This window comes from Achroia grisella, unplaced genomic scaffold (genome assembly GCF_030625045.1).
Source record: "Achroia grisella isolate CSIRO2021 unplaced genomic scaffold, CSIRO_AGI_Agris_v1 utg821, whole genome shotgun sequence".
Classification (NCBI taxonomy): Eukaryota; Metazoa; Arthropoda; class Insecta; order Lepidoptera; family Pyralidae; genus Achroia; species Achroia grisella.
In genome coordinates, this window is record NW_026713035.1 from 1,588,202 (window position 1) to 1,616,129 (window position 27,928).

A 27,928-nucleotide genomic window follows, 5' to 3' on the forward strand; every position below is an offset into this window, starting at 1 on the left:
TTATGTAAAAAGTTGCTCATATAAATGTAATTTTTATTAACATAATGACAGTGTAATTTATCAAGCCGCCGTCGGGATGGTGTTGGTTACGATTTATATGATTGGATTGTGTACAGCTGTTTTAGGGTCCGTACAAAAACAGCTTGTTACAAATGACGCATCAGGTAAGCAAATAACTCATACATTTACTAAAAACGTTAACTTAGTAAAAAATATGCACAATATAATAGGTATAAAATAGGCAAAGAAAAATGAAAGATGAAAGTTGTCAAAATATCTTAAAGACGCAGAAAATAAAACAAATTACATTTATTGAAATAAAAGTACGCAGCTATCCAAGCTAATTTAGTGTATTTACTCTTTTTCTAAGTTAGAATGAGAAGTTTGAGGCAGAGAAAGGAAGTTTTAAAGTACAAAGGTAAGTTTTTGATGTCAATGTAATAAGAAATATTTCAACTAGTAATGTAAAAACTTTTTCTAAAGTGCATAAACATAATAGAAACTGAAAATACACTTAGCCTAGGGATGCGGTTACGAATTCTGTCAGATCGTGTTGCTGTAAGGTTATATTTTTTAACCTAATAGGTATCCAAAATAGAGTTGGTACTTAGGATTTTAAAGAAAATGAGATTGTAATATATAACATATCATATTAAAATAAACATAATAATGAATTTTGCATCTATTTATAGTTTTTGCTACTATAAATAAATTTGATCATCCCTTTATTCAGGAAAAATAATTTCGTTTCACAATATAAAAAAGCTTCAAATAAAAAGAATGAAACAGTTACATAATTTTAATAGATTTGTTTGATTTTTTCTTAAATGTGTATTGGTATAATATAATTGTTATAGGAATTAATATGTAGAATTGAGGGAGCACTTAGAGTTTTTAGAATTAAGATAAGATATGTATGTGAGACGAATTATGAGAGCGAAAGAAGTTAGGGTGGTATTTATGGAGGAAATTAGACATACATAATTTTTATATTTATCCACAGCTACATCAGCTAGTATTCAATGCGGGCCTAATGAAATACCAACAACCAATAAGATAATATGTCCACCACAAACATGTGAGAGTATATATACACTATACTCGTGTATTGAAACACCACCGGTGGCTGGGTGTGATTGTGTAGACAATTATTTAAGGAATTCCAGTGGTATCTGTATACCTAGTGATCAATGTCCATCGCGTAAGTACCAAATGTTTTATTTATAGCTGGAATGGCAATGAATACCTATAAGTCACATTGATTGCCATTCCAGCCATTCATCTGATATATCTTTGCGGGATCCAAAAAATGTGATATATTATGACAATTGGGATTTCAAATTAATAGCTTTTCACTGAATGCATATGAAAGCAATTACATCAGGAAAATAATTAAAAATTTGTTTCAAGAATATAATTTAAAATTGGTTCAAGAGTTTAATTTAAAAATTTGTTAAATTTATTTTTTATAACTAAAAAAGGTAAATTCCATACGGTTGAAGTTGCAGGTCACGCAAATAAGATTAAATAAATTGTATATTTAAAATACAATTTCTCTATTTCAGCATCTGAACTCTTGCATTGTGGTCCAAACGAAGTACCTACCACCGATAGAATTGTATGTCCACCGCAGACTTGCGACAGTATTTATAAGTCGTTCCAATGCGAGGTAAAACCGCCTGAGCCTGGCTGTGACTGCCTTCAAAACTATCTGAGGAATGCAACTGGAGTATGTATCCCGAGTGACGAATGTCCATCGAGTATGTATTAAAATTTGTTAAAATAAATAAATTACTAATAATAAAGAAGAATATTTTTTCCCCAAATTATCGGGGTACTTAATGTTACATCTAATCTGCAATACTATCAATATAAGGATAACAATATAAAAATGTTTACAATAATCAATACACTACAAAAATAGCCATTTTCCAAACAGTGGCAATAAAGAAGAATGAAGAAGCATGGGGTTGATGCTAAGAATATATGTTACAGTTTATAATATTATTTTATATTGAAATGTAGTATTACGATTGTAACACAAAATATGTTGTATCAGGTCACTTATTAATCGATTCTTATATTTCATCCACAGCTCCAGTATCATCTCCAAAATGTGGACTTAACGAAGTAGCTACTGATAATGCGATAATATGCCCACCTCAGACTTGTGAAAGCCTCTACACAATGTATGACTGCTTGCCAAATCTTCCTGTACCAGGATGCAACTGTATTGACGGTTATTTCAGAAACGCTAGCGGAATATGCGTTCCTACAGACGAATGTCCACGTATGTATCTGTATTATATAAAAGCATAACATTTATATTTTTTTATGATTAAAACTGTACCAGTCTAGGTACAGTTTTAATCATGTTTATTATTGACTTTTCATTAAAGGATTTTCATTTCATTTTAATCTATTCTATAATAAAATACTCTTCAGTCTAACAAAAAGTGTAAAAATAAAATTGATTACAAATTTTTACTGCATGGTGATTCTTAAAAAAAAATTAATATCTAGTAATTGATTGATTCATCAGCTATCTAAGCCATAAAAAAGATTCTTCAAAATTTTACTACCATAAGAATACAAACATCACTTTATATGAATCCGACATTGTAAGATTTTATATTCAGAAGATAATAAATTGATTTTAGAGTATTGACATCGTATTCTTCACCATATATAAACATATAAATGAATTAATTTTATATTTTTTTCTTCATCAGCTCGTGTTTATGATATAAAATGTGGACCCAACGAGATAAAGAAAGACAAAAAAACTGAGTGTCCTCCTCAGACTTGCGAGAGTTTATATACTATAAACTTTTGTTTACCTCAAGACCCAGAACCTGGATGCGATTGCATTGAAGGTTACCTTAGAAATGACTTTGGAACATGTATACCGAGTAGTGAATGTCCCACGTGTATGTATTCTTACAGCCTATTGAATTTATTTTGAACTTAAAATCTATTTGTATAAGTTTCTTAATAGTGTATTTTTTGTAGATGATAATGATTTTGGCTATAGTGATGAAAGTGAAGAATCTGATTATGATACGAATTCCGTGTCATCAACAACTAGTCAGTCATCGTCATCATCGTCATCAACCAGTCAAAGTACATCAAGGACAAATTTAAGCGATTAAATTATTATTATCAAGCCCATCAAAATAATTGTATACTTATAAAATTTTGTTATTTTGTTAAATACTAGCCATAGTATTTAGTCCGTAATTTAATAAATCTGTATAATTTTCTCCTAAAAGTATTTGCTACTTTTGTCTTAGCCACTAATATTATTTTGTGACGTTAACGTGAAACATGTCAAATATATTTATAACTCAGTCTAAAACAAATGGAAAATATGTATTTTATTAATTTAATTGAAAATCAAACTTCTAAGTCAAATGTCGAATCGCTACAAAGTCGAATATACTATAGCTGTCAAATGGTATTCTCGATTCAAACTTGAATATGACAGAAGAATAACAAAAACATAAATATCCAAAAGGACAGACACCTGTATAATACGACTTTCGACATAATGCCAGAAAGGGCAAAACTATCAATATTTACGCAGATATGTCATTTATTCAATGATATTTATTTGATTCCGATTTGAACGCGTCAAAAATTATCCTGCAGATATAATGGCTGACAGGATTCAGGGGAAGAAGAAAATGTTTCTGTGTATGAAAATGTGTACATTTGTCATACACTACGTACCACCACCGACTTAAATGGCTATCTAATAAAATAATCCGAGAAGAGTGTTCACTTTTTTTTTCATAATTAAAAATAACCTCGAATAAACAAACCTCCTTCGGTTTTATAGACTGCTACTACCTCGTTGGTAAATCATACATATTGTTATAAATTTGGAATATTCTTATATATTTGGAATATTATTATATATTCAGAAAATACCATTTATCATTTAAGCTGTTATTGTTATTTATTATATTATATTGTATCGTATTACAGTATTATTATTCCAGTTAATAAAGTGTTACTTACCAAAATGGAATAGAATATATTATTTGATATTATTTTAGTCGTCATTCCTTCGACCACGTAACTATTGGTTTGTTGGTATTAAAATCTAATCTGGAGGCGTATTATGAACTCTTTAAAATCCAGTCAGTTTCCAGGCAGTTCAGTTTACGGCCTTAAACTGAATGGGAATAAGAGATTATGAAAATACGCCCCCTGATTTTAATTATATATATCTATTACATATCAGTCAAATCTACCGTCAATTTCGAATGTAGTTTGAGCAGACAAGAACTTGGCTCAAGAACAAGGTTTGGTCGCACTCAAGTGAAATTAGATATAATTGTAATAATATGTACATATTAAAGGTTTAGTTTAGGGTGAACTACGATAGTAGTTTATACTCCGATAGAAACCCTAAGGTTTATGAGTTCATATTTAATCGACTGTCCTCGACGAGATACAATGATTAGGCGTGAGATAGGAGAAAATAGTGAGACAGACACACTTTTGCATTTATTTTATTACTAAAGATTACTATGGAGACAATCTCCTTTGTTTATTGAAAATTACCTTTTTGGTCGTAAGTTGCTGATTTTATTACAAGTTGTATTGCAATAATTTTCTCCAGTTTAAGTAGGTTCTTGGAAACTAAGTACTATAGTGATGATACTGAAATGAAATTGGAGTCGAATATTTGTTGAATATAAGTTTATTGGTTATATTTATTATTTTGTGGTTTCGTAAGCTCTATAAAATCGGTACGACTGAGAAATTCGAGGCTATAATAATATCTAATACTATCTAAAAAGTATTACTAAAATTGACTACACTAGGTTCGATATAATAAACGTAAAAATCGTTACCATTTCCAATTGGGTGGCACATCCTCTTAAAAAGTTTCAGCAATATAGTGCTGGATATCACGTTACATGTGATACTCGTGATTATGTGTTGCCATTCCGAATAACTAAGAAGTTATTCTTTATTCTGTACTTTATTAAATTCAATGCCTATCCCACCGTTCAATCAAAACAAAAGCTTCTAGGTGGCTAAAATAGATGAGAGATAGCCTTCCATGATCATTATAGTAAGGTATATTCAAGATTTATTTTTTAATTCCACTTTGTATCTTGTGGTTCAGTTATTTGAGTATTCTAGTTTTGGCTTTCAGCTGAAAATACAATTTATGACTATCCCTGTTCCCTGTAACTATAATGTAAACCGCAAATAATAATAAACTTTCAATAAAAAATAGGAATTTGGAAAAACTACAACAAAGAATTACCTTTATAAGTTCAAGTAAATTTTATCTATTGCAGTTTGGCAGGTAACCATTAAATATATATTTATTGAATTTAGTATTTATATGTACCTAAAACGTGTTGTCAACACTTGTAATTATTTTCAAGTTTTTTTATGATTTCCGTTACTTATCGTGCCTCACGATATTTGTTATTGATTAGTGAGCAACATTTAAATTTAATAAATTCAGGTTATAAACCTGAATTTATTATTACATTATATTTACAAATTTTATGCTTTATATTAAACGTGTTAATATTGTTTATGTAGATTAAAATTCAGAATTTCTATTCATCTCTTTAGAATTTATTAAAAACTATAATATAAAAACACTTCTTTACAATCTAACAATTTTTAATTGTATTTCAAACAAAAACAAGTTTTTTTTATTTTAAGTAGAATAACGTATATACTATATTCCCGTATACTACAAACATTTGTATTTACCTATATAACTATCCCTATGAATTAGTCTAGATGTTTGTATGTATGATATGTGTACATGTGCCTTTGTTATGTAATTTTTTATCTGTTGTCTAGTATTCTTATGAGTTCTTTAGAGGAGACCATGCAGTTGATAAATTTAATTTCAATATTCCGGATAAACGATACAGTTCAATACCAGACAGACCAATAATATGTAAACATAATTCATACTTAGCAGCATCGATAACTTTTTACCTCATACAGAGACGAACTTAAAAATTATGCTGTTATAAATAATGAGTAAACACTTGAAAAAAGTGTTATAAGATACTGATGAGATAGCTATAATTACAGATGTTACCTGAAACTTTTGAGACTTTTATATTGTTTGATACGATTTATGATGGTGGCAAATATAAAAATATGGCATATGGCAGTTCTAGTGATACTTTCTATCAAATAAAATTCAGCCTTTAAGTAGTGAAAAGCTAAGAATCAGACGGAGTTTGGTAGTTATAATATTAGTATTGATTATGAGTTAATTGTAAGTATAATATTTTGTGTGTGTATTTAAAAAATAAATTAAGTATAAAGTAAATAAAAAAACCTAGAGAACATTCATCTAGACTGCTGTCGTTATTAATAATTATTAAATGAGTTAAGTATAACATATAATATTAAATAATGACACTCAAGGACCTAACTCCGTCACTGTGCCGATAAAAACACCTTTTTTACTTCTGTTCATTTAAATGGTAATTAACACGTTTCATTAAACTGAATTGAATACATCCAGCGTGGTGTTTGGCATCCTTTATTATTTTTCCCCTATTATAAACACATTCGATATAAGCTTGGTTTTTACTTTATACATTCATTTTATATCAGCTCACCATGTGGGTTCTATTATTGTTGAGTATTTTAGCCTCTGTTGAGGTGGACGCGGGGAGACCTAAACCTCCGGTCTGCACACCAAAACCAGGTATGTAATCTTGGTTACTATTCCTTTTTTAAAAAAAAATTGACAAGGCATTTATATAACAACAATAAATTGCTAACTACAAAACTCAAGCATGGTTGTACCAATTAAACATATTTTTTGTAATGTATCTTAAAAATATTTACGTAAAGGAAAAATGGAAAAAAATTTGTTAACGCTTTTTTTACAACTGTCAATTTAAATATTTTATAGAAGAATAATCTTATATTCTTATAATAAATCCATTATATTATGCCTTCATAATGGCACTGTGGGGTTAAACGAGGAAGAATGCGGGTGAATGGAGTACAGCGGGGTATAACGAAGAAGAACAGGGTAGAATAGGATTGAACGGGGTTGAGCGGAAATATTTATTAATCCCGTCATCTAGTTCAAACTTTTAATTAATATATTATGTTACTTATCCATACTAATATTATTGTAAAATGGAATAGTGTATGTATCCTCTTGACGTTTATGTTTCATGTAGTATTTACTAAGGAAAAGAATGTAGAAATACAAATGAAAATTTTGATCAATTGTAGTTTTTTCTATTATTTGACGCCGGCGATTATAGCATTATCGACAACTTAAACATCTATTTCCTGGGGCTGGGGCTGTCCTTTAGAAAAGGATAAGTAACTTTTAATTTTCTCTACATTCTGAATTATATTTTTATGTCCATTGTCTGTAGTTTTTCATACGTGATTGGCATCGGTTTTTTATTCTTTATATTTATATATTTAATTGTAAATTATTTTACTTACTTATCCAACAGCAAACAGTTATTTGCACTAACCGTACCTGTAGAAAGTCCTCCAAATGTACTTTTATTGTTATTTAAATTTTATTTGTATTGTTCACATTAAATTTATATACAGTAATAAAGTAATAAATATAATTTCTATTAACGACATTGTGAGTTGATATGTTGACACAATAGTTGAATTTGGTTTTTTATTGTAAATTTCATACATTTAAAAAACATCTAGAAAAACGCAATCTTCACAGACTCACAATTAATTAGAGGTCGTTGCTCCGTGTAATGAAGAATCGTCAAGACTAAACTTAGCCTTGTAGTACCTTAGGGACAGGATAGCACTGTAACCAGGTGCAGTCATAGTCAGAGTACCAACATGATATATTTCATAGCATCACAACTTGTTCCGTGTAGTTTTTATATAATCTACTCATTCTATGTTCTTCGGCGGATTTTTGGTCTTCGAAGAATTTCCACACGTAAAAAAAAAGATTACGTTTGCGTTATCGAGTCTTTGATAATCTTTTTTTCCCAACTTACCACAACAACTTAACCGGTTTGTATAACATTAAAATAAAAAAGTGATTGTTCAAACACTTGTTGTATGATAAAAAGTTGATCAATGCGTGAGTCAACATCGATGAAAAAATATTTGAACACCTGCCTCGAAATGAATTATGGAGGAACTGTTTACAGTATCAAGTGGCTAATGTGCCAAATAAAATACATGTTTTATATTTTTTATATAGTAAAATAGGTATTAACTACAGTAACCATTTGAATATCAACATTTTCTATATTATATATACTAAATACTGATAAATTAACGAGACAAAATAAAATCAATTTTACACTTCTTAAAAGATGTACTTAAGCTGTTTATTTAAAACTATTACCATTCGTGTTCACTCGATCGTATTATTGGAAGTTTAATGGGAAGTTGGAGAAGAATTTGAATTGGAGAAATATAAAAGGTTCTGAATAAGTCTATAGGTAAGTCTGTAGAATACAAAATCCGTCTCTACAGTAATCATTTAAGCTATATATGGATATAACCAATAGGTTTAATCTGGAACGATTCTAAATAGAAATGGGCACTCACATTATTTTAATTTTTGCGTGCGTAAGAAGTCTGTACTTTATTTCCACATGAACTCTCTTCTAGGCGCCTTGTCGTTCACAGTTACCTATTTTGTACGTTTGCGGATTCACAAATATTCAGTTTTGAATTTGATTCTAAAGATAAAAAAGTTAGATTGTTTAGTAATGAAGTCGATTCAGATCATCCATGATGTAAGTTTTTTTAATTTAATTATTTATTAGGTTCACCAACGGTATTAATTATAGTATTATTATACTACTATTATTATTATAATAATACTACTATAATAATTATATTACTATTACGACATTATTACTTATTTTGTACAATGTTTACTGTATAGTTACATAAAGATAAACATTGCATCCATATACTATGTGATTTCTAGGTTTAATATTTGTAATTTGTCATCATCATCATCATCATCATCGCAGCCCGGAAGACGTCCACTGCTGGACATAGGCCTCCCCCAAAGATCTCCACGACGATCGGTCCTGCGCTGCTCGCATCCAATGCCTTCCCGCGATCTTGACCAGATCGTCGGTCCACCTTGCTGGAGACCTTCCCACGCTGCGTCTTCCGGTCCGCGGTCGCCACTCGACTTTACTGCCCCAACGGCCATCTGTCCTACGAGCTATGTGCCCTGCCCATTGCCACTTCAAAGTCGCAATTCTTCGGGCTATGTCGGTCACTCTGGTTCTTCTGCGGATCTCCTCATTTCTGATTCGATCACGCAGAGAAACTCCGAGCATAGCCCTCTCCATTGCCCTCTGAGTGACTCTGAGCTTGTTGATGGGGCCCATATTTAGCGACCACGTCTCTGTTCCGTAAGTCATCACTGGCAACACACATTGGTCGTAAACCTTCGTCTTGAGACACTGCGGAAATTTGGACGAAAAGATATATCGGAGCTTCCCGAACGCTGCCCATCCGAGTTGGATTCGACGATTGACCTCTTTCTCGAAATTGGATCTACCTAGCTGGATAGTTTGCCCTAAGTATACGTAGTGATCGACAATTTCGAGTGTAGAATCTCCGATTTTTACGGGAGCAGGTACGACATGGACGTTTGACATAATTTTCGTCTTGTCCATGTTCATTTTAAGACCTACTCCTTGTGAGACTCTACTGAGGTCTTCGAGCATTTTGCTAAGGTCTTCCAGGGTCTCAGCCATGACCACGATATCGTCGGCAAATCGAAGGTGATTGACGTACTCGCCGTTAATGTTGATGCCCAGCCCGCTCCAGTCCAGAAGCTTGAAGACATCTTCCAACGCAGCGGTAAACAGCTTTGGCGATATGACATCGCCTTGTCTGACACCTCGCTGCAGTTGGATAGGCTTCGAATTCTGGTCGTGGAGGCGAACTGACATAGTGGCGTTTTCATACAAACATTCAACGCTTCGATATATCGATAGTCAATTTGGCACCGCTGGAGAGATTAAGCCCACGTCTCGATCGAATAATATCCACAAACGCCAAGCAAAGTGGCAGGTTGTATTCTTCGGTCTTCTGAATTACCTGCCGCAGCGTATGAATGTGGTCTATGGTACTAAAGCCTTTTCGGAACCCGGCTTGTTCGGGAGGCTGGAAGTCGTCAAACCTGCGCGCGAGACGATTCGTGATGACTCTCGAAAACAACTTATAAACATGGCTCAGCAGTGTTACGGGTCTGAAATTCTTCAGAAGCGATTTGTCTCCCTTCTTGAAGAACAGAACCACCACACCCCTTTGCCATGCTTGAGGCGTTTTGCCCTCGAGGATGACGGAGTTGAATAGCTTCTGGAGGATAGAACAGGTCTACCTGCCCTCAGAAGCTCAGCAGTAACTCCATCATCGCCCGGCGCCTTGTTGTTTTTAAGTTGTTTAAGAGCCATACCAATCTCGTACAGGCTGACGTCCGGGATATCTTCGGTATAGTGTCGGGTTAATTTGGCTCTAGGGTCGTTTCGTTCGCCGTGTTGTTAACAGGTTGTCGTATATAACTGTCCATAGAACTTCTCAATTTCCCTCAAAAGTTCGGGTTTAGACGATACGATCCTGCCGTCATCCGTCTTAAGTCGCGTCAGCTGGCTCTGTAATCCCTGTTAAAGACTTTTGAGCCCTTGTTTCTCTCAATAGCCTCCTTTACACAATTTGTGTTAAAGTGGCGTAAGTCACGAGTCAAGGACTTAGAGATCTGCCTGCTAAGTTGCCGATACTGAGAAGCGTCAGTCGGAGACTGCAGGACCATACTTCGCCTTTCATCCATCAATTTGAGGGTAGAGATAGATATTTTTCCGGTTCTTTCTGCGCGGCGGGTTTTGAAGTGCTTAGACCCAGCCGCACGGACAGTTTCCACGAACCTGTTGTTGTAATCGTCCACGTCAACGCAGTCACCAAGGCTTTCGAAACGGTTTTGCAATTCTAGCTGAAAGCTTTCGGGGTTTTGGATCTGTATAGGTGTAGGGCGGAGCGTAGATTTCATCAGTCGGGATCGTTCGAGTTTCAGACTGATTCAATGTGCCTCTTACAATCCGGTGATCACTTCCAATTTTGACGGAATTGATCACAGAGACATCATTGAAAATTCTCGTTGACAAGATGAAATCTATCTCGTTTTTTGTGGCACCATCGGGACTAATCCAGGTCCATTTCCGGTGTTCCGGCTTCCTGAAGAAGGAGTTCATCATAAAGAGGTTCTCCTTCTCCATGAAGTCGGCCAGCATTTGACCTCGGAAGTTCCGATCACCGATACCAAATTGCCCCACTCTCAGCTCATCACCGCTTCGTTTGCCCAATTTTGCGTTAAAGTCCCCCATGACAACGTTATTGAGTCTTTGTACTATGTATGGCTCTGGAGATATCCTCATACATATCAACCTCATCGTTGCGTCGAAGTTGGGTCGTACACTTGGATGACCTTCAATGAATACCGTTTGGTAATTGTATCAAATCGACACGCTCTCGACCTTGATAACATTATTCACAAGGGACTTGACGAGGAACCCGACACCGCCTTGGGGCAGTTGATCGCCCTCCCGGAAGTAAAGCAGATTGCCGGATTTCAGGACTATCGAGTCCTCCCCCTTTCTTCGGACTTCAGATAATCCCACGACATGCCAGTGCAATCTGCTCAACTCTTCCTCCAGTTCAATTAACTTTTCGTCGGTCCGCAGTGTTTGAACGTTGTATGTTGCCAGGGCCAGTGGTCGTCGTTTGTGGTAGCCTGGTCTTACCCGGAGATTCTTCGCACCCCCTGCCCCGCCGTTTCCATGACCGCTACCATGGTCAAGACTAGCGGGGCCGCCGGGGACTGGGGGCCGGGGCGTTGGGTGTAAATTCATTTGGGGGGATATTGCCATAATCGCCACGCTTGGCATGCGGGTTGGCGATCGCAGTATGATGGTAGGTACTCAGTAGGACGCTGCTGCCCGTCCACTGGTCGATGAATCCCTTAGTCGCCTTTTACGACACCCACGGGAAGAGAGGGGGTGGTGCTATTCTTACAACGACACCACACGCTTGAAATTTGTCAAAGTATGTAATATTTAAAGGTATTTTTTTTCTTTAGTAAAGCCTAAGTGTGGTCCAAATGAAGTACCAAGTAATTGCAAGATAGTTTGCCCACCACAAAGCTGTGAGAGCATTTATACTACGTACATGTGTGAAAAACTACCTTGTGAGAAAGGCTGCAATTGCATTAATGGTTATCTTAGAAATGCTAATGGCACTTGCATTCCAAACGAGCAATGTTTTTCAGGCAAGTAACATTTAAATTCTAATTCTAATAAATTTGATGAATAGAAAAAAAAATAAGTTATAGTTTATAGATTAAATGAATAATATTGCTATGCTTTTAACGTCGAACGGTTAAATGTACATATTAGTTCGTGAAGATTAGATTCTAACGAGATAAAATGTTTAAATAGACGTAAATAGAGTTTAAAATCACAAATATATTAATCAATAATGTATTACTAAAATCAAAAATCGACTAACTCATATCCCTTTACAAATTCATCAAATAGTCGCTCGATAAGATTTTATATCGATGAACATATTATGTAACTGCAATTAGTAATGCTTGTAAATGATCTGTAATATTTTTTTTTTGTGTCAAGGGACAACTCTTTATTGTAAGTAGTAATTAAATGCAATTAAGATCATAATTCCAGTACACCGATATAATATTTTTGATATATTATTCTTATCTTATAGTGGTCTCATATATGATAGTCTTTCTGTTATTAACTGATTATGTTTACAGATCCGGATCCTGTTTGTGGTCCAAATGAGGAACCAAGTGATTGTAAAATAGTTTGCCCACCACAATCCTGCGCAAGTATTTACTCTTCATACCTATGTGATAAAGATCGTCCGTGTGAAAAAGGTTGTAATTGCATCAATGGTTACCTTAGGAATTCAGAAGGCACATGTATACCGAGTGAACAATGTTCTATAGGTAAATATATAGTATCGCTTTATTATTGAATATTGAATCTTACGTTCAATAACAATTACCAAATAAATTCAATGACTTTATTATGTCTTCTTTTGTTATATTAATATTGAAACCTTACAACTGTATCGATATATTTTCGTCATATCAATATCTGTACTAGTGACTTTATTATTCTATACATAAAATAGAATAGTCGGATAATTTGTTGATGATAGTAAAATAGATAATAAGAAAATTGATATTTAGTAATTTGCAAGTATGTAGAGAAAGTTTTGTCTAAATATATATAGATACAGATAATTATTAGAAAAATGTATTATTATTATATATGATATTAAAATACGTCAAAATTAATCCGTATTAATTAAATTGTATAGAAATATATACCTGTTATATACAATAAAAGATTTGAAGGGTTTCCGCAAGGAAGGGCCCATTTGAGTGGATGTAGATTTTTCTTGTATTTTACAACTTGCTGGCAACTGACAAACCATCGAACTTGCTGGGTATTTAAATAATATTTTACATGAAATATTCAATAAAATTAGTGATTTTCAATTTAACTGCTGTGCTGCACATGTTTCATAAATTGCACCTGTGCAAAGTCGGGAAGGATACTCAGTAGAAAACACTTATACTTCATAATTCTTAAAATTTATACTATAATTCTATTGTATAATATATAGATAATAATTTGAGTTACTACTCCTGTTGTCAGTAACTAAGTAGCTTGGTGTAGTATCAAAAATTACATTGCATACACTCTCTTTCGTTCAATAATTTATCACGATTATGTACTACCGAACTGGTGATTTTATATATGAATATATATGTATATGATTATTTAAGAAATTGTTCAAAGGCTAGTTAAAAACTATATTAAAAAAAAACAATTAGTTAAAGACTCGTTTAATATACAAAAAAGTATCGACTTAAAAAAGATGTACCAGTAGAGTTTGTTGCCAGTTCATCTCTACTGTAAAATGTCTGACATGAATAAATAATTCCAATATTGTCTTTGAAAAGTTATTATGAAATGAGAAACTATTCTTTTTAAACTTTTATAAAGAAAGGATTCTTTCAGGATCCACTACTCCTGAATGTGGTACAAATGAAGTATACAGTGATTGCAAGATAGTATGTCCACCGCAGTCTTGTGAGAGCATCTATACAGACTATTTGTGTCTTAATGGAGGTTGTGAGCCAGGCTGCAACTGTATTGATACCTATTTACGAGATACTAACGGGACATGCATACCCAGTGACCAGTGTCCAACACATAACTGGAATGGTGAGATGGATTTAACATGAAAATTTTTAATTCTCACCCAAAACCTTACCGTATTGTTTTTTGGGTTTTAACTAAATTGGAAAGTATACTTCAGAATTTACTGTAGCAATATATATAACAATAGTTTGTAAAAATACTGTCTTACTTGCGGTCTCAAAGTCGCGGGTTCAGTTCGCACGGTATAAACATTTATATTCATGATGTGTATCGCTCTGGGTGATTTTTATGTATATTTGTATACAAAAAAGTATATCTATGTGATTATATCAGTTGTCTAGTACCCATAACACAAACTTGGGACAAGCTGGCACTGTGTGAATTGTCCTGATATATTATTATTATTATAGTTATGTATAATTTCTACCTTTTGTTTGTGATACAGGTTGTAGTGTTAATGAAACCTATGTAGACTGTGCATTTCGATGTCCTAATCAATACTGCCCAGAAGATGACAGTCGTTTACAGGTCGCTTGTAAACCTGGCCGGCCCTGTCCACCTGGTTGTGCTTGTAACCCCGGCTATAGAAGAAAGAGCACTGATGACGAGAGTTGTATTTTAGCTTCAGACTGCCGTAAGTTACTATTATTAAAATGGATATACATTTTTACGTCCAATTTATATATCTTATATATGTTTTTATGACTATCTGATGGAAAGTCACAATTGTCGCTTTTCTGTATGCAACAATTGTGACTTTGTACTACTATAGACTTCACATCGTTACGTGACCGTATACAGGGCATCTCGAGCGTTAGGTACTATAATATTACTGGGAACTAAGATGTTATCCTTGTTATTTTAATTATCTACTGTGGAATTGACTCGTATTGGTTTTAATTAACTACATCAAATAAGAAAGGAAATGATTATTAATTTATGCCTATACAAATTCAATATAAAATTTTTATTAAATTAAACAGAGTACCTACAATGAATTCATTAGATCAATTTTATTAATTAGTGTAAATTTTGTTTAGAGACACGAGTTCGTTTCTAATACGAATTTGCAAACTATCGTACTTTTTTATTGTGTATTTCAATTATTTTTTACATGAGATAATATTATAGAATTGATGAACTCTGATTAGAAATTTATTTTTTTCCGATAAAAATATGTGTATTACTACAGTTCGCTTTATAAACATTGCAAACACTTACAAATTATTATTTATTTCAGCCCCAGTGTCATGTACTAGACCTAACGAAGTATGGGCTCCGTGTGCATCGGATTGCCTCAATGAGAAATGCGAGGATATTGACAATCCACCCCCATGTGAACCAACGCCAGACAATTGTCAACCTCAATGCGTGTGCAAGAAAAACTCTTGTAGAAACGATAAAGATATTTGCGTACCTTCTGGCAAATGTATAGGTTTGTATCGTCACGCTATTATTTAACTAGCTCAGCCTATAATTTTGTATCCTTTGTATTGGAAATCAGAATAACAATTAAGATTAATATTATGAAACGAAAACTCTCCTTGTCTGTGTAATGTCTGTTTGCCTGTTTATATGTTCTTTATAAGCAACAAGATCAAACATATTATATAATATTATATTTACTCAAAATGTATTTTTAACTTCAAAGTGTATATTTATTTTTACAGTTCCAAAACCACCGATATATGATAGATGTACTGCAACTTGCGCTGTACCAAATCCATCTAATTGTTCATCAGGTCCAGTCAATAAATGTGAATCTGGATATATACTATCAAAGCAAGGAGGAAAATGCATTAAATTAGAAGATTGTCCACGTATGTAAAATATAGAAGTAATATTCGTAATGCTATTCCTTGAATTTCCAGGAAATATAACTAACAACTTGTCAAATTTAACATCAGTCCATTAAAGATTCCAATTGAAATTGAAGTGGCTATAGACAAACAGATACAAAAATAAAAAGTGTCTACGTTTTGTGTTTATCGACGAGGCGATATAACACTGAATCTATAAGAGATTTTTATATACATTTTATATACCTTATTTTAAGAATATAATTGCTTTCTAGAGAACCTGGGCTGTAACGGTGATCCAAATGCTGTTATTAAGACATGTCCTTCGCCCTGCCCATCAACATGTGAACAACCAAATTCATTGCCATGCAAGAGACTATGTTTAGCCTTTGGATGTCAATGTGCACCAGGTTACATTCTTTCTGAAATTGACGGAAAGTGCATTCTACCTGAGAAATGCAAATGTATGTATGAACAACAATTTGTATTTGATATTTCAATATAATTATTACTCGAAATTAAAAAGAGTCACCTATTAACCTTTATTTAGAGTATGATTTGTTTTTTTTCAAAATCGGCTTGTATTGACTTATATTTTGATAAAGATATTTTTGAAATATGTATTTTTGAAGATAAATTACTGTTAATAACTTTGCCCATCTAAATTAATTCTATTTACACTTATCTATAATACCCCTACAATTTAGTTTCAAACATAATATAATATATATTGTTAGGTGTAACTTCCTGTGGTGGCGCCACCGTCGTGCGGCGCGTCTATAAAAGGCTGCGAAACCCGGTGTGCGGCCTCTCTTTTGGTCGACAGACGTGCTCTCGAACGAATCTCCGTATCATACCGTGTTTGCTTTATAAGTTCTTTTACTGATTTTGTTAAAATTAATTATACGATTTGTTATAAGTTTCTTTTATTTAATTAAATTTAGAGGATACTCCTAACATCAGAAGTGGGATTCGAGGCCATTTTTGGTCGCGAATAACATTTTTGACTAAGGATTGATTACATGTCGAGTAGAAAACGCCCATCGTTACGAGAGCACGCGTCTCCGTTCTCCACCTATCAAATATAGGTGAACTAGGAGCGTTAATGGACGCAAGTCTCAACAATTGGTGTCGCTGGAACAACGTGCGGGTAGCTCAGCGAAACAGGGGTTCGCATATAGCTGCCGACGTAGATGCTGACGACGTGCCTGCGCCGGCACCGGCCCCGCCGCGCTGTCGCCGCCCGCGCAGACAGTCGGCGCGCCAGCCAGACCCGCCAACGCGGCGCCAACGAGCGCACCTGGTGCGGTGGCGCGATCGGTTGCTACCTCAACAGACATTACGAAACGTCTTATCGACGTTTAATGTCATGAATCTGGTGAGATCTTTCCATTTTTATATTTCATACTTTTAAGTATGCGCAACATTGACAAGTAGTTGCGATGAAGTAGATCGTGGTCATTCAGTGAACCGACAGACGGTGTCAGTTTTGTTGTTAAAAGGTGAAGCAAGTGCGTAGTAACGTGAGTGAGTTAGTGATGATCATACTTGGTCATATATGATAGCAAACTACGTAGTACAGAAGTAGATTCTCAAATACGGTGCTATAGTTGCAATATAGTCGGGTAGTATAGAAGTAAATTTAGTTCTTTTGAAAAATAACCTACGGACAAAATCGCATATGCGTTTTGTAAGAATATAGGTCATACTGAATACGCTTACTTTACAAAGAAATAATCTGAATTAGGCTAACGCAAGTTTTCGCCGTGACTTACTAGTGATAATGCACATTTACGAAATTATCGCGCCGTAATATGCGGGTACCCACAGATGTTTAGTACAATAGTGGTTCAACAACTTCTTTTAAATCAAATGATCGTCTTCGTGTTGTAAGATGCACATATTATGCTGTTTAGACGAAACGGATATGCGGTCTGATTATACCCACAAATGTTTAGTACGATAGTAGTTCAACTTCTTTTAAATCAAATGATCGTTTTCGTGTTGTAAGGTGCACATATTATGCTGTTTAGACGAAATGGATATGCGGTTTGATTACTTTCTTACTTAATCTGCAAAATTCATAACATCTCACAAGAAGTAACTTCTTAGTACCTTGTGATTATCTTAAAGACGTCGGTGCTCATTGGTAATGATATTTTTAATATTGAAAAGACATTGCGTATACGAAATAACGATTTTTAGCGTATTTTTAGAAACCGCTCTTTTGAAAATAATATAGCGCGTAGTGAATCGATAGCGCGACTTCAATTGATAAATACACCGTTCCGTGGTGATGAAAAAGAAAATTTGTAGTCTTAATGAATAAACATTCTGAATACTTTTTAGTGGCTCAGTCACAGCTATGGTCAATACCGTATAGAGATACACATTCGACTACTTGTTAACGAAGTAGCGTTATGTAGGTACGACGGTTAATTACCGAATCGACCATATAAATTATTTTACAGTTATAAATTAAGCATGCGTGTGAAAATCCAGGTTTACAATTCATTTCCGCTAAGTGTAATTACCTCGCTCCTGAGGTGGTGTATCCTAGGAGACTGGAACTATTTGTAAGAGTCAGGTCAGGCCGAACGTATCCAAAAAGAAATGATGGATTCTTCGTTCAAACAAATTTCAATTTGAGCACTTCATTCATTCATCAAGTAATACTTATTTTTGAATCTTCCGCGTGAACTATCTTATCGTATAAGGAACGAGCGAGGAAGACTAAGTCTGTTGCTTTTTTGAACACTTGTGGTAACTGTACATTTTAAGTTCAAATGTGTGAATACAAACTGCGAATTAGTACTAAATCATTAAAACCTAAATATTAAATACGCAATCAATTGGTTGATTAAGTAAATAAGATTAAAGCGGTGTTAGAGTAGGAAAGTCTCTACAAGCAGTCCTCGTTCATGTGTATGACGGACAGAGAAAATAAACGCCGTAGTAGTTTTGGATACCAAAAACTGTCGAAGCTGCTTGTTGCGGAATACGATGTTGTCGGTTGAGACGATGTATAATAAAAATGAACTGATCAAATGCAAACAATAACATTTAAGGAGAGCTGACATGGTTTGTGCAATATTTAGTTGATATTATTTAGTGATACTGGTCAGCTATCTTATTCGGTATATCCCGTGATACACCCAAATCGCCTCTTGAAATTTTAACGGGGAAAAGAATAGAAACTAGAGAGATGAGATCATCTCTATATTGGCTAGTCAATCCGCGTTGCTTATCTTTGACTATTTACGGACTGAAGTCCATACGGATGCAAGTGCACTAGGTTACGGTACTAATTCAAATAGGAAAAGACGGACGCATACACGCAGTAGCTTTACAATATGTGCAGATCCAAGGTACTACTCCTGAGCTCGAGATACTTGCTGTTGTCAAGGCATTGCAACATCGTCATCTCATCGGAAAACATTTTAGGGTAGTAACTAACTGCAACGCCCTGAAAATTATAAGAGGATCTCTTGCCTAGGGTAGTGCGCTGGTGAATGTGCCTACAGGATCGTGATTTGACGTTTGAATATCGTAAAGGTTAGTTCATATCTCACGCATCGAAATCCTTTTAATAACCTCACGAATCGTAGTAGCATATGCTGCTGATAATGAAACTACTTGTACAAGGGCAGTTGAATAGTTTGCGATATATAAAGAAAATAAATCTTAAAGAAAATAATTATTAACATATCTCTATAGGAAAAAGTCGCGATTATTGTTATATTTCTAAAGACTACGTGTTGACCATATTGACGTGGAAACGTTGTCGAGTTCAAATTAGTTGACGGTTTCAAAGTAGGGTCCATCTTGTAAAGAAATACTATAGAGCACGGAATTGTTTGTTTAATGTGTAAACATGTTACCTTATACTTTATATCACGTTCCTCTCCACCCAATGTCCAGGTCCACTATACTTTCAATACCTTATGATGCAGTACATAAAATGTAACGAATACAAATATATTCTCGTACACTCAAATGCTTTCTCTATTGTTCTAACCTATACAGAGTCAAAATAGAGTAGAGTCAAAAAGGAATTTGAGTTTTTCTAATGTAATTTGTATTTTTGAGATAAATTTTATCGTAAGGTATTTAGGTAACATCGTGTAAGGCTTTGTGCAGCATCGAGTGTGTTATAGGATACACCTCGTGTAAGGCTTTGTGCAGCGTCGAGTGTGTAATAGGTAAGCACCTCATATAAGGCTTTGTGCAGCATCGAGGGTGCTATAGGATACACCTCGTATAAGGCTTTGTGCAGCATCGAGCGTGTTATAGGATACACCTCGTGTAAGGCTTTGTGCAGCGTCGAGTGTGTATTAGGTAGCACCACGCATAAGGCTTAGTGCAGCATCGAGGGTGCTAAAGGATACACCTCGTATAAGGCTTTGTGCAGCATCGAGTGTGTTATAAGATACACCTCGTGTAAGGCTTTGTGCAGCATCGAGTGTGTTATAAGATACACCTCGTGTAAGGCTTTGTGCAGCATCGAGTGTGTTATAAGATACACCTCGTGTAAGGCTTTGTGCAGCATCGAGTGTGTTATAAGATACACCTCGTGTAAGGCTTTGTGCAGCATCGAGTGTGTTATAAGGTACACCTCGTGTAAGGCTTTGTGCAGCATCGAGTGTGTTATAAGATACATCTCGTGTAAGGCTCTGTGTAGCGTAAAGTGTGTTATAGGTTACCTCTCGTATAAAGCTTTGTGTGGCTTCTATGTATACAAGCTTAGATCAGATTTAAATTAGTCCTTGTGAGGCAACGTGATCCTACTTCCAAAAATAAAATGCTTACCACTAACTTATGGTTCACAGGTTGTGAAGAGTCACTGTTGACTCGTCTCCGAGCAATAGCCCTGAGAATACTTTCAGCCTGGACAGAGCGCATAAGATTAGCAGTCGGACCAGACGACGCGCCGTGACCAGAAAGCATCGGGGACGATGCTCCGTCAGGAGAGGCCGTGTTAGGTGTAACTTCCTGTGGTGGCGCCACCGTCGTGCGGCGCGTCTATAAAAGGCTGCGAAACCCGGTGTGCGGCCTCTCTTTTGGTCGACAGACGTGCTCTCGAACGAATCTCCGTATCATACCGTGTTTGCTTTATAAGTTCTTTTACTGATTTTGTTAAAATTAATTATACGATTTGTTATAAGTTTCTTTTATTTAATTAAATTTAGAGGATACTCCTAACATCAGAAGTGGGATTCGAGGCCATTTTTGGTCGCGAATAACATTTTTGACTAAGGATTGATTACATGTCGAGTAGAAAACGCCCATCGTTACGAGAGCACGCGTCTCCGTTCTCCACCTATCAAATATAGGTGAACTAGGAGCGTTAATGGACGCAAGTCTCAACAATTGGTGTCGCTGGAACAACGTGCGGGTAGCTCAGCGAAACAGGGGTTCGCATATAGCTGCCGACGTAGATGCTGACGACGTGCCTGCGCCGGCACCGGCCCCGCCGCGCTGTCGCCGCCCGCGCAGACAGTCGGCGCGCCAGCCAGACCCGCCAACGCGGCGCCAACGAGCGCACCTGGTGCGGTGGCGCGATCGGTTGCTACCTCAACAGACATTACGAAACGTCTTATCGACGTTTAATGTCATGAATCTGGTGAGATCTTTCCATTTTTATATTTCATACTTTTAAGTATGCGCAACATTGACAAGTAGTTGCGATGAAGTAGATCGTGGTCATTCAGTGAACCGACAGACGGTGTCAGTTTTGTTGTTAAAAGGTGAAGCAAGTGCGTAGTAACGTGAGTGAGTTAGTGATGATCATACTTGGTCATATATGATAGCAAACTACGTAGTACAGAAGTAGATTCTCAAATACGGTGCTATAGTTGCAATATAGTCGGGTAGTATAGAAGTAAATTTAGTTCTTTTGAAAAATAACCTACGGACAAAATCGCATATGCGTTTTGTAAGAATATAGGTCATACTGAATACGCTTACTTTACAAAGAAATAATCTGAATTAGGCTAACGCAAGTTTTCGCCGTGACTTACTAGTGATAATGCACATTTACGAAATTATCGCGCCGTAATATGCGGGTACCCACAGATGTTTAGTACAATAGTGGTTCAACAACTTCTTTTAAATCAAATGATCGTCTTCGTGTTGTAAGATGCACATATTATGCTGTTTAGACGAAACGGATATGCGGTCTGATTATACCCACAAATGTTTAGTACGATAGTAGTTCAACTTCTTTTAAATCAAATGATCGTTTTCGTGTTGTAAGGTGCACATATTATGCTGTTTAGACGAAATGGATATGCGGTTTGATTACTTTCTTACTTAATCTGCAAAATTCATAACATCTCACAAGAAGTAACTTCTTAGTACCTTGTGATTATCTTAAAGACGTCGGTGCTCATTGGTAATGATATTTTTAATATTGAAAAGACATTGCGTATACGAAATAACGATTTTTAGCGTATTTTTAGAAACCGCTCTTTTGAAAATAATATAGCGCGTAGTGAATCGATAGCGCGACTTCAATTGATAAATACACCGTTCCGTGGTGATGAAAAAGAAAATTTGTAGTCTTAATGAATAAACATTCTGAATACTTTTTAGTGGCTCAGTCACAGCTATGGTCAATACCGTATAGAGATACACATTCGACTACTTGTTAACGAAGTAGCGTTATGTAGGTACGACGGTTAATTACCGAATCGACCATATAAATTATTTTACAGTTATAAATTAAGCATGCGTGTGAAAATCCAGGTTTACAATTCATTTCCGCTAAGTGTAATTACCTCGCTCCTGAGGTGGTGTATCCTAGGAGACTGGAACTATTTGTAAGAGTCAGGTCAGGCCGAACGTATCCAAAAAGAAATGATGGATTCTTCGTTCAAACAAATTTCAATTTGAGCACTTCATTCATTCATCAAGTAATACTTATTTTTGAATCTTCCGCGTGAACTATCTTATCGTATAAGGAACGAGCGAGGAAGACTAAGTCTGTTGCTTTTTTGAACACTTGTGGTAACTGTACATTTTAAGTTCAAATGTGTGAATACAAACTGCGAATTAGTACTAAATCATTAAAACCTAAATATTAAATACGCAATCAATTGGTTGATTAAGTAAATAAGATTAAAGCGGTGTTAGAGTAGGAAAGTCTCTACAAGCAGTCCTCGTTCATGTGTATGACGGACAGAGAAAATAAACGCCGTAGTAGTTTTGGATACCAAAAACTGTCGAAGCTGCTTGTTGCGGAATACGATGTTGTCGGTTGAGACGATGTATAATAAAAATGAACTGATCAAATGCAAACAATAACATTTAAGGAGAGCTGACATGGTTTGTGCAATATTTAGTTGATATTATTTAGTGATACTGGTCAGCTATCTTATTCGGTATATCCCGTGATACACCCAAATCGCCTCTTGAAATTTTAACGGGGAAAAGAATAGAAACTAGAGAGATGAGATCATCTCTATATTGGCTAGTCAATCCGCGTTGCTTATCTTTGACTATTTACGGACTGAAGTCCATACGGATGCAAGTGCACTAGGTTACGGTACTAATTCAAATAGGAAAAGACGGACGCATACACGCAGTAGCTTTACAATATGTGCAGATCCAAGGTACTACTCCTGAGCTCGAGATACTTGCTGTTGTCAAGGCATTGCAACATCGTCATCTCATCGGAAAACATTTTAGGGTAGTAACTAACTGCAACGCCCTGAAAATTATAAGAGGATCTCTTGCCTAGGGTAGTGCGCTGGTGAATGTGCCTACAGGATCGTGATTTGACGTTTGAATATCGTAAAGGTTAGTTCATATCTCACGCATCGAAATCCTTTTAATAACCTCACGAATCGTAGTAGCATATGCTGCTGATAATGAAACTACTTGTACAAGGGCAGTTGAATAGTTTGCGATATATAAAGAAAATAAATCTTAAAGAAAATAATTATTAACATATCTCTATAGGAAAAAGTCGCGATTATTGTTATATTTCTAAAGACTACGTGTTGACCATATTGACGTGGAAACGTTGTCGAGTTCAAATTAGTTGACGGTTTCAAAGTAGGGTCCATCTTGTAAAGAAATACTATAGAGCACGGAATTGTTTGTTTAATGTGTAAACATGTTACCTTATACTTTATATCACGTTCCTCTCCACCCAATGTCCAGGTCCACTATACTTTCAATACCTTATGATGCAGTACATAAAATGTAACGAATACAAATATATTCTCGTACACTCAAATGCTTTCTCTATTGTTCTAACCTATACAGAGTCAAAATAGAGTAGAGTCAAAAAGGAATTTGAGTTTTTCTAATGTAATTTGTATTTTTGAGATAAATTTTATCGTAAGGTATTTAGGTAACACCTCGTGTAAGGCTTTGTGCAGCATCGAGTGTGTTATAGGATACACCTCGTGTAAGGCTTTGTGCAGCGTCGAGTGTGTAATAGGTAAGCACCTCATATAAGGCTTTGTGCAGCATCGAGGGTGCTATAGGATACACCTCGTATAAGGCTTTGTGCAGCATCGAGCGTGTTATAGGATACACCTCGTGTAAGGCTTTGTGCAGCGTCGAGTGTGTATTAGGTAGCACCACGCATAAGGCTTAGTGCAGCATCGAGGGTGCTAAAGGATACACCTCGTATAAGGCTTTGTGCAGCATCGAGTGTGTTATAAGATACACCTCGTGTAAGGCTTTGTGCAGCATCGAGTGTGTTATAAGATACACCTCGTGTAAGGCTTTGTGCAGCATCGAGTGTGTTATAAGATACACCTCGTGTAAGGCTTTGTGCAGCATCGAGTGTGTTATAAGATACACCTCGTGTAAGGCTTTGTGCAGCATCGAGTGTGTTATAAGGTACACCTCGTGTAAGGCTTTGTGCAGCATCGAGTGTGTTATAAGATACATCTCGTGTAAGGCTCTGTGTAGCGTAAAGTGTGTTATAGGTTACCTCTCGTATAAAGCTTTGTGTGGCTTCTATGTATACAAGCTTAGATCAGATTTAAATTAGTCCTTGTGAGGCAACGTGATCCTACTTCCAAAAATAAAATGCTTACCACTAACTTATGGTTCACAGGTTGTGAAGAGTCACTGTTGACTCGTCTCCGAGCAATAGCCCTGAGAATACTTTCAGCCTGGACAGAGCGCATAAGATTAGCAGTCGGACCAGACGACGCGCCGTGACCAGAAAGCATCGGGGACGATGCTCCGTCAGGAGAGGCCGTGTTAGGTGTAACTTCCTGTGGTGGCGCCACCGTCGTGCGGCGCGTCTATAAAAGGCTGCGAAACCCGGTGTGCGGCCTCTCTTTTGGTCGACAGACGTGCTCTCGAACGAATCTCCGTATCATACCGTGTTTGCTTTATAAGTTCTTTTACTGATTTTGTTAAAATTAATTATACGATTTGTTATAAGTTTCTTTTATTTAATTAAATTTAGAGGATACTCCTAACAATATGTATATTATGTATGTACATAGCTATTATAAATTATTTTATCAGTGTTATGTACACTGATAAAATAGTAATCCTAGTCATTTATAAACGTGTAACTTTAGATTGCAAAAACAAAACGTCTTTTATAAGAATAAGATGTAGTTTAGTAATGATTGAAATACTTTTAGGTGGCAATCCATGCGGAGAAAACGAGAGATTCGTAAGTTGTTACTCTGGTTGTCCAACGGATTATTGTCCAGTGGACGACAGCCGTGCCATAGTTATATGTGAATCGTTTCCCTTCTCACCTTGTCAGTCTGGCTGCGTATGCAATTTGAACCACAAGAAGTTAAGCCGTGAAGATGATCGATGCATTGTGTCTTCCGATTGTCGTAAGTTCATTATTATTACAATAATAAACAATTTCCAGTTTTAAATCTGGTACCTGAGTATTGTGGTTTGCAAGGAAATCATACTTGTCATAAAATTGCATTATTATAATATGTTTTTATAAAACACATATAAATATTGAATATCATTTATAATACAAATATTTTTTTGTATTATAAATGATATTCAACCTATAATTTCTGGTAACAAACTACAAACTGAAAAATTGTGAGTGTTTGTATATTGTTAAATTCTTATACATGGAAGACATAATTCTATTTTATTAATATTTTATATCTTACGAAAATACAGAGTGTACAAATGGTTTATTTTACACACAAAGCAACCAGTTGTGTTCAGTAAATGTTAACAAAATGTTTATTTATTCCGTTTTTTTTTTTATTTTCCATTTTATGACAATCGTGTTAATGATCATATTGCCCCATGCTCTTTTATTAATTTGTTCCATTATAAGAAAATGCAATTATCACTTATTCTAACTATTATTATCTCAGCTCCTGTAAACTGCACAAGACCTAATGAAGAATGGAGCCCATGCCCTTCAGATTGTTCGGGCGAGTACTGCGACAGTGCATATGAAGAACCAGTTGTATGTAACACTCTGGTATTGAATTGTCAACCTCGTTGCACATGCATTAAAAATCACTTTAGGAATGCAACAGATATTTGTATTCCTGCGCATGAATGTCGTGAGTATTATGTTCTTTTATCATGTAATTTGATAACTTTCTATTCCATTGAGTTCAATGTGCAAATTAGACCTAGAGTCTAATGTGTCAGAACGATGAAATACTTTTAATATCTCAAATGCGCTTTTGGTATGACTAACTAATTCAATAATATTCCAAGTTTTAAAGTTAAACAATTATAAGGTTTAATACATTAGGTTAAAATGTCTATATATTATTAGTTAGAGCCTTTGGTAATGCATTAGAAGTGCCATGATCGTTACCAGTGTATTTGTGCTGTGCAGAATGCTGTCTTATCGGTAAATTACAGTTAACACTTTCCACTCAGTGTTTGGTGACAGTGGCATGTTCCTCTACAGTTTCTTAAAAAGAAGTAAAATAATTATATTAATATTTTTGTAGAAATATATAAAATACACGATTTTTTTTATTTTGTACACATATTAGAGATATTTAAATATCTGTTACTGGAATAATAAACGAAGTTTAGCATAAATTTTATTGTAAATATAGATTCTCAAACCACGCTTAACGGTTATTATCATTGGGATGTTAACATAATATGGAAAGTACATTATGGTTCTATTTTGGAACATTTTATATGTTCTTTTGTATTATACAGTTTATTGTAAAATTGGTATACATTTAGGACAATTTTCTATAAAGCGATTGCAAGATTAATTTAAAGCGGATCATACTAATATATTATGTCTGCTTATAATAATAGCATATATATAGAAGAAGAATAGAAGTAATGAAGCACCTATTCCTAATAGAAACTAATGAACAACTGTTTAATATTATTGCGTGTTAATTGAATTATAAGTATGTATAGAAATTCTAACATTATTTCAACCCTTATAATATGCCTCTCCGTTCTATCCCCCGTCCACCCTGGTGATTGAAATTACGACGGCCTGAGCCGAGGTACGAAACCCCAGCGGTGCCCCGAGACTAAAGTCATATCCGTAAGACGAGAGTTGGCCTTCAGCCGCTCCATAAATCCTTCCGTAGGTTTGGAGTGCCATCAGCACTCGCCTCCTATTGTTCGGTGAAGCTGTAAAGGCCAATTGCGGTCAAGAGAATTGAGTACCTAGTCTGAAAAAATCCTTATAATACATGATACAGACGCAGCAGCTTTTAGTGATTTTCTTAAATTCAATAATGCATTGTAATTATATAAACTATATACTTATGTGTTTTTCTTTAATTTTCAGCCAAGAAAGAAACTTCACCGGCATCTAGCAACATACAGAATTAATTACATTTCAATTGTCTATTTTTATATATCTACTATAAATTCATCAAATTTTAGTTCGTACATTATACTTGTACGACAATTAAACAATTTTGG

General features: G+C 35.2%; 2 protein-coding genes across 2 annotated transcripts; both read left to right on the forward strand.

Moving 5' to 3' along the window:
• The first annotated feature begins 78 nt into the window (after positions 1–78).
• On the forward strand, positions 79–27,928 carry LOC131851948 (zonadhesin-like). The gene is made up of 17 exons (XM_059202507.1): positions 79–164; positions 1,004–1,201; positions 1,566–1,760; positions 2,096–2,290; positions 2,733–2,930; positions 3,013–3,123; positions 6,584–6,712; positions 12,125–12,313; positions 12,821–13,015; positions 14,100–14,306; positions 14,689–14,877; positions 15,484–15,678; positions 15,914–16,063; positions 16,318–16,506; positions 25,663–25,866; positions 26,380–26,574; positions 27,792–27,928. Exons 1-17 carry the CDS (start codon positions 98–100, stop codon positions 27,833–27,835), a joined length of 2,850 nt encoding a protein of 949 aa, XP_059058490.1. The 5' UTR covers positions 79–97; the 3' UTR covers positions 27,836–27,928.
• Positions 2,114–3,162, forward strand: LOC131851986 (inducible metalloproteinase inhibitor protein-like). The gene is made up of 3 exons (XM_059202547.1): positions 2,114–2,290; positions 2,733–2,930; positions 3,013–3,162. The coding sequence occupies exons 1-3, from the start codon at positions 2,188–2,190 to the stop codon at positions 3,150–3,152; spliced, it is 441 nt and encodes a 146-aa protein (XP_059058530.1). The 5' UTR covers positions 2,114–2,187; the 3' UTR covers positions 3,153–3,162.